Source organism: Diaporthe citri (genome assembly GCF_014595645.1).
Source record: "Diaporthe citri strain NFHF-8-4 chromosome Unknown scaffold_1, whole genome shotgun sequence".
In the NCBI taxonomy this organism is placed as follows: Eukaryota; Fungi; Ascomycota; class Sordariomycetes; order Diaporthales; family Diaporthaceae; genus Diaporthe; species Diaporthe citri.
Window position 1 is genome coordinate 479758 of NW_025064846.1, and position 18848 is coordinate 498605.

The 18848-nt window shown below is 38.0% G+C and overlaps 4 protein-coding genes across 4 annotated transcripts; 2 read left to right on the forward strand and 2 right to left on the reverse strand.

The window, feature by feature from the left end:
- Positions 1–8481: 8481 nt before the first annotated feature.
- On the forward strand, positions 8482–9674 carry INS49_000131 (uncharacterized protein; the record flags this gene model as incomplete). Its single annotated transcript, XM_043160969.1, has 2 exons — positions 8482–9285; positions 9654–9674. 2 exons carry the CDS (start codon positions 8482–8484, stop codon positions 9672–9674), a joined length of 825 nt encoding a protein of 274 aa, XP_043029475.1.
- A 562-nt stretch (positions 9675–10236) lies between these two features.
- Positions 10237–10997, reverse strand: INS49_000132 (uncharacterized protein; the record flags this gene model as incomplete). The annotated part of the gene is made up of 4 exons (XM_043160970.1): positions 10237–10242; positions 10302–10410; positions 10481–10665; positions 10761–10997. The coding sequence occupies 4 exons, from the start codon at positions 10995–10997 to the stop codon at positions 10237–10239; spliced, it is 537 nt and encodes a 178-aa protein (XP_043029476.1).
- A 2009-nt stretch (positions 10998–13006) lies between these two features.
- INS49_000133 (uncharacterized protein) lies at positions 13007–14965 on the forward strand (the record flags this gene model as incomplete). The annotated part of the gene is made up of 5 exons (XM_043160971.1): positions 13007–13091; positions 13182–13406; positions 13579–14519; positions 14598–14825; positions 14882–14965. The coding sequence occupies 5 exons, from the start codon at positions 13007–13009 to the stop codon at positions 14963–14965; spliced, it is 1563 nt and encodes a 520-aa protein (XP_043029477.1).
- Positions 14966–16842: 1877 nt separating this feature from the next.
- INS49_000134 (uncharacterized protein) lies at positions 16843–18357 on the reverse strand (the record flags this gene model as incomplete). Its single annotated transcript, XM_043160972.1, has 3 exons — positions 16843–17323; positions 17381–17636; positions 17715–18357. 3 exons carry the CDS (start codon positions 18355–18357, stop codon positions 16843–16845), a joined length of 1380 nt encoding a protein of 459 aa, XP_043029478.1.
- Between the last annotated feature and the right edge of the window lie 491 nt (positions 18358–18848).

Below are 18848 nucleotides of genomic sequence, written 5' to 3' on the forward strand. Positions count from 1 at the left end.
TTTAATAAAGGATATATAATGTAATGTTAATTTATAGTGCATTAAAGGTTTAAGTAGGTGGATTGGAGCGAGATTAATGTGAAAAATTAGGACGTGATTAATATTAAGAAGGAGCTATTTTATATAAATCTTAATAACTCTTAATTATATTATAATTATATTAACCCCTTTAAATTAATAAAATTAATTAAAAATAAGTAATTAAAAGTAGTTAGTATTAATTGGTGCTAAATGTAATTAATTTTTTTGCATTAAGTGGGTGTTGGGGTTAATGAAAGTTAATTAAAGTTGAAAAAATTGGCCATTATTTGATATTGGCTATTACTTAGTAAACTACGTTATATTACAGCCCCTTAATATATTAATATTTTCTTTATTAAAAATAATATTTTAAAAGCATTTATATTTAATAAGGTAATATAACTTTTTATTAATAATAATAAAAAAGAGGTTTTTTTTTATTATTATAAGGCATAAAAGGAAGTATTTATAAAGTTAAATATATATTTAAGGTAAAAAGTAATGAAACTTTAATTAATATTTAAATATAAAGTATTTAAAAGTTATTATATTTTTAAAAATTATTAAATTTAATATAAATTATTAAAATTTAATATAATAAGTAATTTTATTAAGCAATTCTTAATACTTAAGGTTTTTTTTAATAATTAAAACTTATTTTTAAGATTTTTAAGTAATTATAAAAAGTATTAGCTAGGTCACGTATTGCAATATAACGTTTAATTAATATAGTGGTTAATCATTATTAACTATAAAAGAAAGGAAGGAAGAAGGCTTAACTATGCTAGCTATTTTATATGCAGCGCCAGGGCTGCTACTTGCCAGGTATTCTAACAGGCTAAAGCTGCCTAATTCCAAATAATCCTCCATATAAATAATACCTATTATTCCTACATTAATAATTTCTATTTTATAAATGCATATTACTTTTAAAAAATATAAAAGAAAGAAAGGTATTAAATTAAATTAAACTTAAGGTTAAGAGGCAATTAATTAATTATATATATAAGTTAAATTGCAAGTATGTTATTATTTCGCTATGCCATACTATTATAAAAAATAAACACATAAAAAGGCTTAGATTGTTATTAAGGGGTTAAAGGTTAATTAATTCATTAAAATATGCAATTAATAAAAAGAGGTTAATTAAGTATATATATATATTAAAATATTCTAATTATATAAAGTTAAAAAGCTTAAAAGGTTGTAATTATCATATAAACATTTCATTTGCAATGCATTTTATAAACTTATACTTTCATTACCTATAGCGCTTAAGTTAAATAAGGACTAAACTAAACCTTTAAACTACTAATATAATCATTTAATCTCTAAATAATTAAAATTTCCCATTTTAGCTTAATCCAAGCTTCGCTATATTTAATGCCGCTTATTAAATAAAGAAATTAAAGAATATAATTAAAGGATAAATTAAAATAAAGGTTAATAAGTTATAAGGATTAGCAAATAAAGTATTTAAATAAAGGGAAAGTAGGGTGTAGGATGAAAAATATTAATTAAGTTAATAAATAGCAACATTCTTAATTTTAATATATAAGTATTAAACTGCAAAATTTAATTAAAAACGCCCATTAAACATAAACTAATAACTTAAATACTTATAAAATAATAATAACCTTTATTACTTAAACCCTTAATGTATAAACATTACTATAAAAATCTTAAATATAAGGTTTGCCCTTAGGAGGAATATAATTTAAAGTTAGCTAACTACATTACATTATAAGGTAATTTATAGGTAATTAATAGATATAAACTAAACTTTTATATTTTTGCTATGCATTACCTTTAATTAAAGAAGTTATCTTATTATTCCTTATCTTATTATTCCTTATTAAAAACCTTTAATAATCTTTTTATCTTTATAATTACGCAACACACATACTTAAGTTAATTGCATTAATATCAATATAATAACCCTACAACATATAATATAATAATAATATTCAAGGTTATATTAACGCAATTTATTAATAAGTTATTAAACTATACTTTAGTAATTTAAATTTAAGCCCCAATGTATTATAATTTTCCTAACTTTTTATTGCATTTAAATAGTTGCCTTATCTTTTTAACTGCAATTTATATAGCCCTATACCTTAATTATAATATTATTTATATTCATAAAGCATTAAAAAGTGCTATTAAGGGCACTCTTTATAAAAGCATTAATTAAATTATAATCCCTAATAATTTAATAAATCTTAAAGATCTCACGCTTTTTATATAACTATTAAAAAGCCATAACATCAATTATAAAGCGCTTTTCTTTTATTATGCTAAGCTTAACTAAGCACTTATATAAAAAGTATAAATCAATATATACCATAAGAGAAATTATTGCAATATTTAAATATATAGTAATTTAATATAAAGTAGCCGCTAATATTATAACCATATTAAAGCCATTAACTATGCTATAAATCTTTAAAGCTAAAACGCTTTAAGTTACTTTTTAATACTTTATTAAAAACCAATAAATAATATTGCCTTTAATATTTTACTTAAAAGCTTATTAAGTTTATATCTTATTTATAAGTATAATAATAAAGCTAATTTATAAGTTAAGATCCTTATTATTAGCAAATAAGCTATTAATAAAAACTATTAATTTAGCTTAAGATAAATTTAAGGGTATATATTAAAGTCCCTACTTTAGGTTATTAGCTTGCCATTATAGCTAATAATTTAGCTTATTGCAATCCTTATAAAAAAGCTTCTAAATTTAAGCTATTACTAATAAATTAAACGCTACCTTAAATTAATAAATAAAAGCAAGATATGCTCTCTATATATATTGCTTTATATATTATTAAGCATAATTATTAGCCTTACTATTAATAAACACAATCTTTTTACCTTAGCCCTTTTAATAAAAATATAAAGTACCTTTATTAAAGATGCTTATAATTATGCCATTAAAGATAAGTAACTTATTAAAAGTAAGTATTTTTTTTAATTTATATTAAATATTTACTTCCTTAATCTTTTATTTTTTTAGCTTTAAGAATGCTAAAGTATTAAGGAATAAAATATTATTAATTTGCATAATAATAATAATAAAAATATTCTTTCCCCAATCCGCAATTAAAAAGCATAAATTATATATCAAAATAACTATACCTAAATCATTATAATAAAACTTATAATAAATTACCCATTAATATATACCAAATTTAGCAATGCTATAAAGCAATTTAATAACTTATATAATAATCTTAAGAGGGTATTTATCTTAAATCTTAAGAGGTAAGTAATATAAAATAGGTTGCTTAAGCTTAAACTTTAATTAAAAATATGCTTAAGTAATATTTTAAAGCTTTAATTAAAAGCCTTATGCTAAAAGAAATAAAGCTAAAGTAATTAAAAGCCTTTAACTAGCTCTTTAAATAATTAAAGACTATATAAGGATATTATACTTATCCTTATTACTATATTTAATAATAATAAACTATAATTTCTTATATAGCTTTTTAATCTTACCCTTAATTTTATAAATAATATATAACTTAAAAAGCTAAATACCTTTATATATCTTAAAATTAAAGCATTTAAAGTAAAAAACACTATTACTAATTAACTTTATAATCTCTTTATAATTAAACTCCTTAAATAAGTTACTTAGGGTATTAATTATATTATTACATTAAAACTTTAAAGAAAAATCATAATTCTTAACCTTTTGCTAAATAAAATATATTTTTTTTAGCTTATTCTTTAATTCCTTAAGCTATTTATATTATTAAAATTATAATAATTCCAATATTGCTAAGATTAAATTTAATTTAAATTAAATAAGCTTATTAAGAATATTATTTAAGTTAGAAATTAGCTAAACATTATCTTTATCATTCTTATCTTAATAATATAGCTAAATTAATATTAATTAAAAAACTATTAGGCCGTTTAAAAGGTTTAATATAAGGTTATATTTATTAATGCTAAGCAACTTATATAATCCTTGCTAACCATGCTTTTCTTGCTATACTTATATATTACTTTATAATAAAAGACTTAATACTTTTATAATATTTAAGCCGTTATAAGTATTTAAAGCTATGTTAACTTATCATTTAGTACAAGCCTTATATAGCTTTCTCATAGCTTTTTAAATAACCGCTACTTTTTTAAGAGTTAAGAAAGTTAATGCAAAGTCTTTTATAAGTCTTAGATATGCGCTAAAAATAAGGAGTATTAAAATAATGCTATTAAGGCTAACTATATTATTCACTGCCTTAATAACTATTTATAAGATGGCTTTCTTAATATAAGTCCCTAAGAATTTAATATAAAGGATGTTAAAAGCTCTTTAAAGCAAAGCATAATACCTTTTAACCTTGCCAATAAATTAATATACCTTTATTAGTACTTGCTTATAAATAATGCCTATAATTTATATAATACTTTAGAATTCTGCTAAGGTAAAGTTAATTCCGGCGTTATAAATAATATAATTAGGAAGTCCTAAATAAGTATCTATTTAGCATTGCTAAATAGCCTTCTATATATCCTTTATAAAAAGAAAAATAAGAAATCGCCTAACTTAAAAAGAGGTTGCTAAATTAATAACTTACAAAATAAGCAAACCAAGCAAATATATAATATCCATAATAATCTTATAATTAAAGTTAATATTATTCCAAAGGTTAAACTTAAAACATTATAATATCGTGAAATAAAGTTAATAATAATAATAGAATTTAAAAATTGCTTTTAAGATGGAAGGATTAACATTGCCATAACCAGCATTAATAAGGAGGCGCGAAAGATAGTTAACTAAAGGGTATCCAAACCTATAATAAAGTTGCCAAAGCTTTATTTCTATTAAGAACATTATTAATATACTATTACTTTCTATATTAAGGAAAATTTATAAATATTCTTACTTTTAAGTAATTAGGAAAGTCTTCTTTAGGTAACCATCTTTTTATTAAATTACTTTATTAATAATATTCCAAAGGAAGAAAGAGTTTTTATTTATATCCTAAATATAAAGAAGGAAGGGAGTAAGCTTATTTATAATATAAAACATTAATAATCTTATTAAAGTATTAACTTATATTATACTAAGTAACTTAATAAGTAAGCCTAGGCTAAATTGCATTTATGCTTTGCTAGCTTATATAATATTTAAGTATATAAAAGACACTTAACGTTATAAAGCTTGGAATTGCTTATATTTAATTATTAAGAACATTGCTATACCTATATTTAGCATAATACCTTAATATTATTAATAAAAGTATTAATTTTAAATAATAAATATCTTTATTATTAAGCAATCTTTAAAGTTAATATAAATATTAAAGCCACTTATGCCATTAAAAAAGTTATAAAGGAAGGCTTAATTTATTAAAAAGGTATAATAAGTACGCCCCTTCTTGCCATTATTAATAATTAAAGTTATTATAATGCTAATAGCTTTAAAGTTAAGATCTTTAAAGCTAATAAGGAATGTATTAAACTTATCATTATTAACTTATTATTTAATATCCTTATATATATAAATATATATAGCTTTAGCATGCTATTAATCTTTAAGTAAGTAATTTATTAATTAATATTCCTCTTTATAGCATATAAAATACTTTTTCTTTCTGCATTATATATTATTATTATTACCTTCATTAAGCTAATATTTACCATTATAGCCACCTTTATAAGGTCCTTTACTATAGCCGCTACCTTTAAATTAATAGGGCTGGCTTAAGCAAAAGTTAAATTAAAAGCCATTACCCTTAAAAAGAAATTAAGGGTACCTTAAGCATTAATTATTATTATTATACCGCTTATTAAGATAGTATTGCTTTTTAATATTTATAATAGTTAAATTATTATTATTTTAATTATTATAATTATTAATATAACCTTATTTATAGGCTTATTAATTATTTCTTGCAATTATATATTATAATATAGGGTTTTAAGCCTTTAATGCCTTAATATATTATTATAAAATAAAGTAAAGTTGCTTAATATTTATTAGCGCTATTAAGATAGCATAGTGGAATTTAGAAATGCCTTATACTGCTTATAGAATTATATCTTGCAAAGAGCCATTTCCATGGATAATATACCTAAGTGCTTTATAGCAAAGCCGCATCTTATTAATAAGCATTTAAAAAATATTCATATAACTTTTATTTAAATTCCTTTATTAAAAAGTAAAAAAAATTAAAGTATTTTAGTTTATAAAATAGTTATGGTAATTATTATTTATATTAAAGCAATTCTTAAGTTTCTTATATACTTAAGTAAATAAGTCCTCTTAATTAATAACTTAAATATAATATATCTTTGCTAATCCCTTAAGTATATATAAAAGAACTGCCTTAAACTATTAAGGCCAAATCCATAAGTTGCTGCAAGCCTTATAAAAAAGAAGGATCTTATTATTAAGAATATTATATAGTTCTTTAATAAATATTTTATCTTTATAATAATATTTACTTAAGTTAGCTACTATATTTAGGTTAAGTAGGAAGTTTTTTATTTTTATTAAAGGCAAGAAGGTATAATAATTATATGCTATATAGAAATTATTAACTAAAGAAAGGTTACCGCCTTCCCTTAATAAATTAGGAAGTCCCGGAGGGCCACTACTACCTTCGCCGCCACTGCTAAGTAGGCCAGGCGGTTTAAGTAGTTTAAGATTAAGAAAATCATTATTAATAAGTAATTCCTTATCTTCTATTAGGGCATAATTAAAGTTAAGGATAACATAAGTATTTAGATTATAATTCTAAATTTAATTAATCTTAGATATAATATAATATTCTTGTTTTTAATTTGCTAGCTATTTAAGATAATTTAATGCTTTAAGAACATACATAAGTTCCCTTAAAGTATTCGCTCCTTAAGTATAAATACCCTTAACTTAAAGAGTCTTCTTAATAATGCATAGCAAGTCTTTATTAACTTATATAAATATCAGCTTAGTTTAGCTATAAAAGTCCTTAATAAACGCCTTATATACCTTATTACTTAATATATATGCTATAGCTTAAATTTAGCCCTAAATATAGGTATTTAAGTATTATTTACTGCTAAGAGATCCCAGGAGATTTATCCATACCAAGGGATTAAGTATCTTAACAATGCTTTTAAGTATAGGAGTACAATCTATCATAATCAATATTAATAAACCATTCTAGCCAGCAATATTGCTTATCATATTTACTATCTTATTATTTTAATAAAATAATAATAAGGGTATGTTTAATTTAAGAAAGAAAATAGTAAAAAGGAGAAATAAATAATATTAAGGGAAAATAAAAAAGTTAAAGGTTACTTTTATAACTTAGCCGTTAAAAAGCAAATCAATTCCTTTCTTTACATTTATTTATATAATGAAATATAAATAAATATATTATTAATAAAAATAAATATTAATTTAATTCTTTTAATTATAGCCATTAAATTTAAAAATTATTATTAAGGTTATTTAAAATATAATAAATATATATATATTAAGAGTAGGGGAGTTTGCTATAATTTCTTGCCATAATAATTACCTCTTTATATATTGAGTATTATCGTTATTATAAACTGCGCTATGCAAATTTGCAATATTAATAATGCCAATTAGCATAACTAAAAGGTTATCTTTTTAAGCCTTGCTAATTTATAATTGCCCTTATAATTATTAATTAGTATTAGCTAAGTTATATATTGCAATATAACGTTTAGTTAATGTAATAATTAATTATTATTAACTATGAAAGGAAGGAAGGAAGAAGGCCTAACTATGCTAGCTATTTTATATGCAGCGCTAAGGCTGCTGCCTACCGGGCATCTTAATAGGCCAAAGCTGCCTAGTTTCAAACAATCCTCCATATAAACAACACCCATTATTCCCACAAAAAGTATATTAATTAATTACTTATTAATATTATAATAAATATTTAAGCCTTATATTATAAGTATTTCTTAAAAAGCTTTTTAAAGTATATAATAAAAAAGAAATTTAATTAATTATAATTTTATAAAAAAATTAATAATTAAAAGCTTAAATTAAGGCTAATTAAAAAATTATAAGAACAAAGGTTTAAATTAATTTAAATATAGCTTTTATTAATATTAAAGCTATTTATAAGGCTTAAATAAAGATAGGAAGGGTATTAAAAGAAAGCAATGCCTTTAGAAAATTAGAAATACTAATGAAAGAGGGATCGTGCATTGTGATGGCGGGTAATTAATGTTAATAAGAAGGCATATATATGTGGCGAGGGTGGGCCGAATCAGGAGGTGGGCCGAATCTGGGCCGGGGACGTTACAGAGCTGATTGTGGAGATCACGAAGAGAGCGCAGGGAGTTTTCCTCTGGACATTTCTTGTCGTTAAATCCATTTTAAGAGGACTTCGCAACGAGGATAACATATCTGACCTCCAAAACCGGGTTCAGCTTCTACCCGCCGAACTGTCCGAGTACTTTGACCGGATGTTGGCTTCCATTGAGGATGTTTACCAGACGCGGGTCAGCCGGCTGTTCCTAACCTTATCTCTGGCCCGCACCACCTTTCCCATCCTCACCTTCTTCTACCTGAACTTTGACGATGAACCTATGACGGAGGAGCCATTATCTTTACTTCATGACTGGCCAGATGTGAACATGGACGAGGCCGAGATCCTGATGGCAAAGAAGAGACAACCAATTGCCCAGTGCAAAGATTTGATTCACATATCTCCAGAGCCTGGCGCCCCGGTATTATTTGCAGAGAGGGTCGGGTTTCTCCACAGGACTGTGGTCGATTACATACAAACAGAGGAGACCAGCCAAAAACTGATCCGTCTTGCGGGTCAGGACTTCGAGCCGAGAATGGTTCTCCTGCAAGCAAATTTGGGCCAACTCAGATCCTTGCTACAACTCCACCGCTTGACATATATCCGTCCTCACCTCGAGCAGTGGATACTCGGCTGCCTATACTATGCTTACATGACCGAAGTCACGACCGGCGAGCCCGTAGAGAAAGAACTCGACGAGCTTGAAAGGATGATCGGGCAACACTTCAGCAGGTGGAGCTTTTCACATGCAATGGAAGTCCTGTTCCGGGACCCAGGAATTACGCGGTTCCTCGACCTGGCTTGCATGTGTGACCTGGCCTTGTACGTCACAAGCAAGGTCCCGGATTGCACGCCGGCCAAACTCCAAAGTCTTGCACCAAGGTGGCAGAGCCACACCAGGATCACGCAATCTTCAGGATTTGAGATCGTGAGCCTCGATGCTGGGGAGGAGAAGAGGCTCGTCCGTCGGTTGAAGAATCTTTCTTGTATCACCAATCATGTCAATCCCATCCAAGGACCTGGGAATCACACCACCTCCCCAACATCCCCCACATCGGTTGCGAAGACCGTGTCGTTCAGTACTACCCAGCAGCCGCAAGTCACAGCTTCTCCCAAACGCATAGAGAAATTCATGAGGCGCGTTAAAAATGTCTTCCGATGACACAATATCACTTAGCTTTGCCACTATCAAATGATGACAATTTACCATAAATCCCAACTCACAAGTCCTGATTTTTAGAGGCCATTATTCGCGCGCCGAAGTCTTAGTTCTGCCTGGCTGGCTGGCTCATAGACTTTTGAGCCTTGATGGCTAACTATTCTTCTGAGTCTGCCACCCTGGACAAGTGACGACCAGTCCGAGAGCGTTTAAACAAGCCGTAGTATTTGGTTCCTTCTTTGCCTACAATTCATCCGTGAAAATTATGTGTATCATCAATGCCCATATAATGAGCATGTTCTGCCACTCTTATTTCTCGAATTACTCTTCAATGTTGCCGGCCGTTTGGCCATTGTTGCTTATTCTTTATGATTGGAGACTGCTTAGCTCCGAGACCTCCATGATCTGCCACCACTTGAGGTGTCACATACAACCCCGGAAAATTTAATTTTCGGCAGTCCATAATCCTGGGAAATTATGAAGTGTGGTCTGGAACAATAGTGGGCGATGGGTTGAATTGAAAGACCAGGTTGGACTGGCCTCAAAAAACAGCTATCTATATAAAGCCTTGATTCTCAAGTATGATTGCGGCGAAACCACATCCACAGGAAGCTATATAGAGTGGCTATGGACAGAAATCAAAAAGTAATTGCCCAAGAATAGTCTATCTAGGTATAGTGAGCGAATGTGCAAGAAACTTGCGTCCGTCAAGACTGGTATGGTGTACTGATTCCGGTCCTTGTAGCATTTGGTTTAAGCCTAAATCACAATTTGTTAGCTGACTAAGCATCACATTCTGCAACACCTGAGAGACTTACAATGAGGCTGTAGTAGATACTCTTGCAAACCGCACCATTTCCAGTCGTGTACATGACATGCTCGTTATCTTTGAAGACATTGTAGTTGTGTAACGCATTAAAACCAGTCCTTTGTGCTATTGTTAGCCCTCTTTTCCCACGAACGCTCATCATTACAGCTCAAGTTTAGAGATACTTACCCAACCTTGGAAAAGTTGGGGTATGAGTGGGCGTTGGCCGGGAGTATGTAGTAGTAAGTGACGCCGCTAGTAAATGCACAGCCCTGGTTGACCCGGCCCTCCCAGGTAAACAATCCCTTGGTGGACAGGAAGCACTGGTTGTCGGAGCTGGGCTGGAAGTTGCAGTTGCTGTCATCAGCACAGTACTACTCGCAGTCTAAGGTCAGCTTTTGGTCTCCAAGCCTAAAACCTTCCAGCTCCGAAGCGTTTCTTGCAGCAAACATGAGGAGATGGGACCCACGATCTCGATGGAGTACGCCAAACCGTTGCCTTCGCAGTTGACGAGGTGAATACCTTCAGTAGCCCGCGTCGCCAACTTTACGGACTCGGTAGCATTGACAGGAGTGGGAATGGAGTCTGGAGCAGGAAGCTCATCCAGAGGGATAGCACTGAGAGGGAAGTCCTCCGCGACGAAGGGGACCGCAATCGCGGTTGCCGCGAGGAGCGAGGAGAGAACGGCGAATCGGTTGAAGATCATGTTGGGCAGTTATTGACTCTGTGGAGAGCGAGCAATGTGTGTTTCAAAGAACGATCAGGGCTGTGGATGTCTGTGATGATGTTGTTCTCCAGTCTGTTCAATGTGGGTTCCCATGTTCTTCTTATAGTTTATCTTGCGAGTCTGTTGATGGTCAAGATACGAATACATTTCTCCGCTGGTAGTAAGAGTGTAGTATGTCACGGCCATCTCCAAAGTAGTGCGCTGAGGCCATTCACACTCGAACCTGTGCTAACCCAGACTGAAGTAGCTAACTTTTTCTGAGAAATCCAATTTTCCTTTCTTGGATGCTCCTCGAGCTGAAAACTACATTAAATAGCCCACTCATTATCTTCAATGCGGCTTAAGCCTGTTGTGTTCCAAAGGGTGCCCACACCATGACATCTAGTGCTGAAGCAGCAAATGGGCGACGGTTTTTGAAAGTATCGTGAGATTATGCCAAGGCTCACGCCCTTGGTGGTTGGTCTACAGCAGTGGTCATGACTGCTTCTCTCCCTCGCCGCATGAGTGCAGTGCGTGAGAAAGTGGCCTTCCCACTGAAAAACAAATTCTCATCAGCGGTGTGGCATCCTGCAAGGCCCGAATAAGCTGCTGGAAAGTTCATAGCTAAGAGGCGGAGTGAAGCACATTTGCGTGATTGGAGCTCCTGCTAATTCGGTCCTTTGGTATGTGTTGCTGTGAGTGGCTTGTTCTACGGTCTTGTGAGGAATAGTGCTTACATGCATTGCGACGCGATACTACGGCATGGCTGTAGAATGTGACTGTAAGAGTAAGCAACACGACTTGTTCACATTCGGCTTTGCTGAAATTCAGGTGTTGAGGTTCAAGGGACTATCATAATGATGATTCTTGGGGAATTGTAAAAAAAGACCGCCAGCTTGATGTATTATCTAGTAGAAATGACAGGCCTGGGAACCCTGTACATTAAACAAGGCTACATGCTGGGACTAATAAGGCAACCTTTGGGGGCTTTCCCGTCAAGCTTGGATCTCTGGAAGCAAGGCACGTCGACCAAGGGTGGATTCGGATTCCGGGAAGCTGAATAGCTTCGGGAAACGATAATTCCTGTTCTGGCCAAGGATGCGGTAGTTTGCTGCGGTGTACGTTCCGTCAGCGCTTGACGCCGCGAATCACTTGTACAAGTCTTTCACGTAAGGGAATCAGACATGAGGAGAAACAGCAGTAACAATTTGTAGCTGTGTCGCTTTCAGGTAGAAGATGCTGCTGGGCGAAACGAGCAGAAAATGCACAGGATGAATGACTGGCGTCAAGCCACATCACATCTCCAGCTTCCCAAACGGTACTGTGGCCTACGCAACATACCCACCGTGACTGCAGCATGAACTCATCAGAGTTGTAAGCCAGCATCTAGGTAACTGTTTGGCAGAGAAGCGGATTGAGCCGCTCTCGCTCGGCTTAACCATCAAGCTCCATGGTCCGAATGAGAGACGCGCAGACGCCGGCTCGTGCAATAGGTGAACGGGGATCAGGGGGCCAGGGGTGTTGAACACACTTGGAGAAGCCGCATTATGGACCCCTTAATATACTCACGGCAGCTACTGCACAACTTCTATATCAGGAGGAGGAATAGCTCGCAGCTGCTGGTCATTGGCAAATGAGCTATTCCAAGCAATCTGTAGTATTTGTGAGGTACTCCTTAATTCTCCAAGACGAACCTTGGCACGACCAGCTATTCTCTCGTGGGCACCCGGGCCAGGCGACGTCGCACCAGATTTGAATGCTCAGAAGTCACAGATACCATTTTACTTTTCCACATTTACATTGTCATGTTGTTTGCCTCCACAGAAGAGCAACATCCTCGCTTTATTGCATGCCGATCTCTAGTGGAAAGTGCCGGGGCGCTGCAGTTACATGCATCTTCCCCGCTCCGTTGATTACATGGAGGCATGCCAGGAACAAGAGATCACCACCAGGACTCTTCGCAACCAACTCGATGACCAACAATCAGTCTCCTGAGAAATGCAGTCGCGATGAAACGAAGAATCCTCTTGATCGCTTTAGCTGAGCTTCTAACAGGCTTTCGAGCCCAGAACACAACAAGCTTGTCCTTAGACGGTCAGTAACGCACCAATGAACACAAGCGGGACTTGTAATCGTGCTCGCCTCTTCTCACGTTTCGTACAACAAAGCTTACATCCAATTCAGACCTCTGGGACCAATATGTCGGCCCGGTGAGCACTTCTCCAGTCAACAGCACCGTCGAACCGGTTCCCGTGCCATCAGAATCGCTCACTCCACCGCCGCCATTGTACTATCCTCCACTTCCCTTTCCTGGCGGGGCCCAGGTTCCACTGTCGGTTCAAAATGAAAGCTGGAAGTTCCCCCAGAGCTTCTGGCGCGGCGTCTCAGGGTCGTCGTTCCAGATTGAAGGTGCCGTAAAGGCTGATGGACGAGGCCCGAGTATCTGGGATGTGCTCACTCGCGTACCGGGCTTTGTCAAGAACAACGAGACGGCAGACATAGCGAACAACAACTACTACATGTACAAACAAGGCAAGGAGATGCATCCCAGGTGCTGATACACATGAGCTAATGTCACCAGATATCGCACGTATCGCCGCACTCGGCATCAACACCTATGCGTTCTCGATCTCCTGGCCGCGCATTTTCCCCTTTGGCTCGGGAAATGTCAACGAGGCGGGTCTTCAGCACTACGACGACGTAATCGACACATGTATCCAGTACGGGATCACTCCAGTCGTGACTCTCTATCATTGGGACCTCCCACTCAATCTTCAACTCACCTACGGCGGCTGGCTCAACGACCAGATCACGAACGACTTCAGCGAATACGCCCGCGTCGCGTTCACACGATGGTCCAGCAAGGTCCAATACTGGGTGACAATCAATGAGCCCGGCGTCTTCTGCAACAGATACCCGCTGCCAGAAGGGTACTTCAACGACAGCGCAACCGCCGACATCCCACCCGCCCAGCAGTTCTACGCATGTGCTCGCAACGCCCTGCTAGCCCATTCATCGGCCTACCGCATCGGCAAGAGCATCAATTCGTCCCTCAGAATCTCGTTCAAGAACAACGGCGCGTACAAGATCCCATTAGACAACACCGCGGACACCGCGGCGGCCGTCCAGAGGGCGTGGGACTTCAACGACGGCCTCTGGGCGACTCCGGTCTTCCTCACCGGCGACTTCCCGGAGAGCGTGAAGGAATACGCGTCGGAGTTTTTGCCGGCGTTCACGGAGGGGCAGAAGGCCCAGATCAACGGGACCAGCGACATCTTCATGATCGACGCATATGGCGGGGGAGGGTTCGTCACGGTCCCCGGGGACGGTGGCTTGCAGGCCTGCGTCGGCAACGCGTCACACCCGGAATATCCTCGCTGCTATGCTGGCGCTTCGGCTTACCCTGGAGCCGACTACTGGCCGACTGGTCCTGCTGTTGACCCTTGCGCCAGTTGGTTGACCTACAGTACGGATTGGGTCCCAACCATGTTGAAGACATATCAGGAGATGTTCAAACCAGCTGTAAGTGAAATTTGCACATGCAGACCAAACGGCCAACACGGGTGCATACTCATGGCTGACCAATCTTGTCATTTAAAGGGCGGCATAGTGGTATCAGAATTCGGGATGCCGGAACCGTACGAGAGCTTGCGGCCGGATCTCCAGTCTATCGTCATTGACCCTCTTCGCTCGAGGTACTACAGAGAGTACTTGCAGTCGATTCTAATGGCCATGTCTGAGGGCGTGAATGTGGTGGGAACACTGGCTTGGAGTGTCTTTGATAATTTTGAATGGGATCACGGGTACTCTTGTCGCTTTGGTGTGCAGGTAAGTAATTAACGAGATATAGGTAGTATCGTCCCAGAGTCGCTAACGTTGCGCAGTATGTCAATTACACGACACAGGAAAGGTACTTCAAAGCAAGTGCCTTTGAATATGTGAACATGTTCAAGCTCTATCAGGAATGATGAGGCTGGACGAGGATGGCTGTCATGTTGAGTAATTAATTACTGTGCTCAAATGGTCACTCCAGGTAGCCGTTGCACGCGTCGCCGACTCACCCACTGCTCACAGATACTATGGTCTATTGAAAGACGTGCGAAGAGTGGGAGGGACACATAATTAAGATCATCGACGCTCAACTAAGCTATTTCTGAGTCGTTGAATGTGAATCTGTGTCGACTGCAACGATGGCCGGCGAAACTGTTGAGGAGCGTAAAAGGAGTATATTCGAGTTAGTCTACGGAAAAGCCGGCGAGCCCCTAAGAGGGAATTCTAAGTGTACATGATTTAGTACACATTTCAAGCCTCCGTACCGTGAATTCCAAGTGACGTCCCAGGTGTCTAGAAATAAAGGTTTTAAAAAGGTGTATTTTTGGTTGGATCGCACCAAAATCGCTGGCCAACTACCCGGTGTGGTCAGGACTCTGGGGGCCCATTCTACCCTTCCAACTATCTTCGGTACATTCGTATGGCTTATTCCCACACGGGAAGAGTAGCTCCCACATTGGACCGAATAGCACTGTCATAGGACCCCAGGAAAACCAAAACAACTTGATGAAGACGTCCCAAGAGTCTATATTCTTGTCCTCGAACCCCTCCTGGACCTCGAAAATGGCGCCTTGCTCAATGAGGCAATATTCTGTTGCGTTCTTGGTAAACGGCACGCATTCGAGTGGGTCCATGCTGGTGACGTTCTCGATGCGGGTGAGGTTGGTGAACGCAGCCAGCGTGCAATGCTCAACAGCAGTAGCTACAGAAGCTAAATACTGTAGATCAGTATCAATTCCGTCGCTTCTCGGAATTGTTTTGCTTACGAGAATACTCTATTATTACTTCTGACAAAAAGTTGGTGGACTCCGCGATGCTTTTATTGTTCTGGGTTGATAAAAGGGTGGTGACATGCTCGGTGACGTTTGCTTCGCCAAGCCCAAAATCTCCTCTATGATGATGGAATAGTAAGGACTTTCTTGGATTTGGAAGAAAGGCTCAAAAAGAGTGAAGGCCCAAGATTCGAGGAGACTGGTTGCGTTCATGCTGGACAGGTGTGTGGTGTCGTGGAAGGAGAGTGGATGATGCTGGTCTTGGTTGCTAGAAAGGAGGATGGTACCCTTGGCCTTTGGAAGTAATGAATGTAGGAGAGTTCTGGAACGACGAGGCTTGAGGAGCAAACGAGTATGAACTTGAAAAGCAGGCAATCATGGCGTCATTGGCTGATGTGAGAGGCTTGGCTGTAAAAGACCTTGATTTAGACAGAAACGCTGTGTACCTCGATATGCACGCCTATTCATGTGGATTGGAATAACAACAGAACCACGTCGAAATAAACCTGCTTGACTAACGTTCCTAAAAGGGAGAAAAGGAATCACAACGTCAAGTTTGATAGTTGTTTAACTGCCCTATTCGTGCAATACCCGGGGCCGATGCCGTCAGATCCGACTCAAAATGCCCGTCCGCAAGTATGGTATCTCCAAGCCAACTACCATGCCTGACTCCGCCTCTCTGATGAAGACAAGGCAGTCCAAAGCTTCGTTGCCGTAGTACAACCAATCTGCAGCGGTCCACCCTAGACAACCTTGCTGGGCACTGAATCCGACAAGATTCATTGCCGCTTGCAGTTGGCTCTATGGGCCACCAGATCCTCCAGTCCTCACGAATAACCTCCGCCCCGTCATCAATTGTGACGATTCTCTGATACCTCAGACGGAAAGATCCTGAATTTTCCGCTCAGCCCTGGCCCAGGGAGAAAATGTCCGACAGTGAAAGCCCAAATCTCCTGTACTGCGGCCAACACGTCAGAGCCATTCCTCTCCACAACGGAGAGCTTCAGTGAATCAACGTCCTGCTAGGCCGTGACGTTTAAGCACGCCGGCTCCGGCGTCCCGGATACACCCGAACAAGGCCCCTCAAAACTCCCCGTGTACCCCCTCTCATCAGCCTCGACCCTCGCAGCCTCGTCTACAGCTCGTACGATGCTGCTGAGCGTGGCATCATAAACAAACCGGTAGGCTTGAGGCTCTCCTGCCGTGAGCACCACCACGGCCACCCCGTAGTCGTCCACCAGCGCCACCTGCGCGTTGTACCCGTACGCGGCGCCGTTCTTGGCGTAGATGTGGACCGTGTGCGGGTGATCTGGCGTCAGCGTGCCAGCGTCCGGAGTGAAGATCTCCCAGGGCGCTCCGACGGACGAGTGGCTTGAACTGGCGGGGCTGCGGGGTTTAAGCCACGAATTGATGGCTGTGGGAGGAAGGAGGGTTGCGTTGCGTGAGAGGATTGCGTGGAAGAAGGTAGAGAGGTCTGAGATTGTTGACACAAGGCCGCCTCCGCTGATGGACGCGAGAGTTAGTTACTCAATTCCGGGGTAGCAGAAATTAGATGCTTACGGTGCGTTGTCTCCATAATGGCTCCCCCAACTGCTCTGCATCGGCGGGATCACAGCTCGATCGTCAACGCCAGGGCTGGTGGTCGTGCTCATCATGCCAAGCGGATCTGTCACATAGTGCTTGAGCTGTTCTGTGTAATTCATGCCGGTAGCAGCCTCGATGGCGAAGACGAAGAGGCTAAAGACGATGTTGGAGTACACGGGACGCGTCATGGGCGACGCCACTGGCCTGACCTGGAGCATGCCTTGGAGGAACTCTGTGCGATTTAGTCAGCACCTTATCTTGAGTCTTGACACACCATCACATGTGCGTTTGGATGAGTATCCGGACTCACGTTCCCTTGTGCAACCCATATTCAGCGCCTGGACGCCACATGGGGCGTAGTCGCTGTCGTTGAGAGGCGGGAACCCGAGTGACTCGAAGTAGTCTTTCAGGTAGTAGAACTCTGAGAATCCATAGTTGGGCGGAATGCCACTCAGCTGACTAGCCAGAGCCCCGAGGGAGATATTTTCCCACCTGACTGGGCTATCACTGCTCGCTAACTCGGGTAGATACTTGGTGATGCTGTCATCCAGGCTCAAACCGCTCTTGAGCAGGACAGCATCGGATAGGACCTTGGATACTGAGCCGATGAGGTACTGGGAATTTCTGTCTAGCTCCTTTGTGCCGTCGATATTTGCGGCTGAGAGATGGTGGTGTTCCCAAAGTGGTACCCTGGGGTCATCCTGCGCCAATGAGACAACAGCGACAGAGAAGGAGACATTTTCTGTGGGAAAGCCTGCTCGAATCGTGCCGTTCAGAGCCGGGCTGAAATTGTCGCTCAGATTCCTGGCCGCGGACAGGAAGTCTGGTGACGACGATAGAGAGACGGGGCGCGGTACCACGGGTCCTTCGGGTCGGCAGAGGAGCTCTGATAATACAGGAGACAGAAAGATTGTGAGCCGAAGAAGACTCTTGATTTTGAATAATTTGAACATCTTGATAGACTGCAGAAGTGAGGCATTCTGTCTTGAGGTTCATCCAGGACTATCTGAAAATCTATGGGGCAAACCACTCCTTTTATATTGATCTCCTTTGAGTCTCTCATGCCTCCTAAAGATGAAAGCCTTTCGAAGTGATCGCCATTGCATCATATGCAGAAATGCTGCGCCATATTCGTCGATCAGACACGATGAAAGCGAGCATTTTGGGCCGTTAGCGATTAGTGTCAGGATGCCCTCCAACCTGAGGAGTAAACTACTGAAAGTACACACCGGTGCCCAGGTAAAACGTGGGGAGGGTTTCTAAGCTATAGAGTCCTGTTCCCGCCGACTGGACTAGTAAGCGACCTTGAACTCCACAGATCCCAGAGATCGGCACAGGCAACATCAGCCGCCTTTGTTAGTTTGAATGCGGGAATGCGGGAATGTGAGGAATACGGAGGCGGCGCACTAAGATCTGCAGGCGACTTGGCAGCACCGGAGTACCG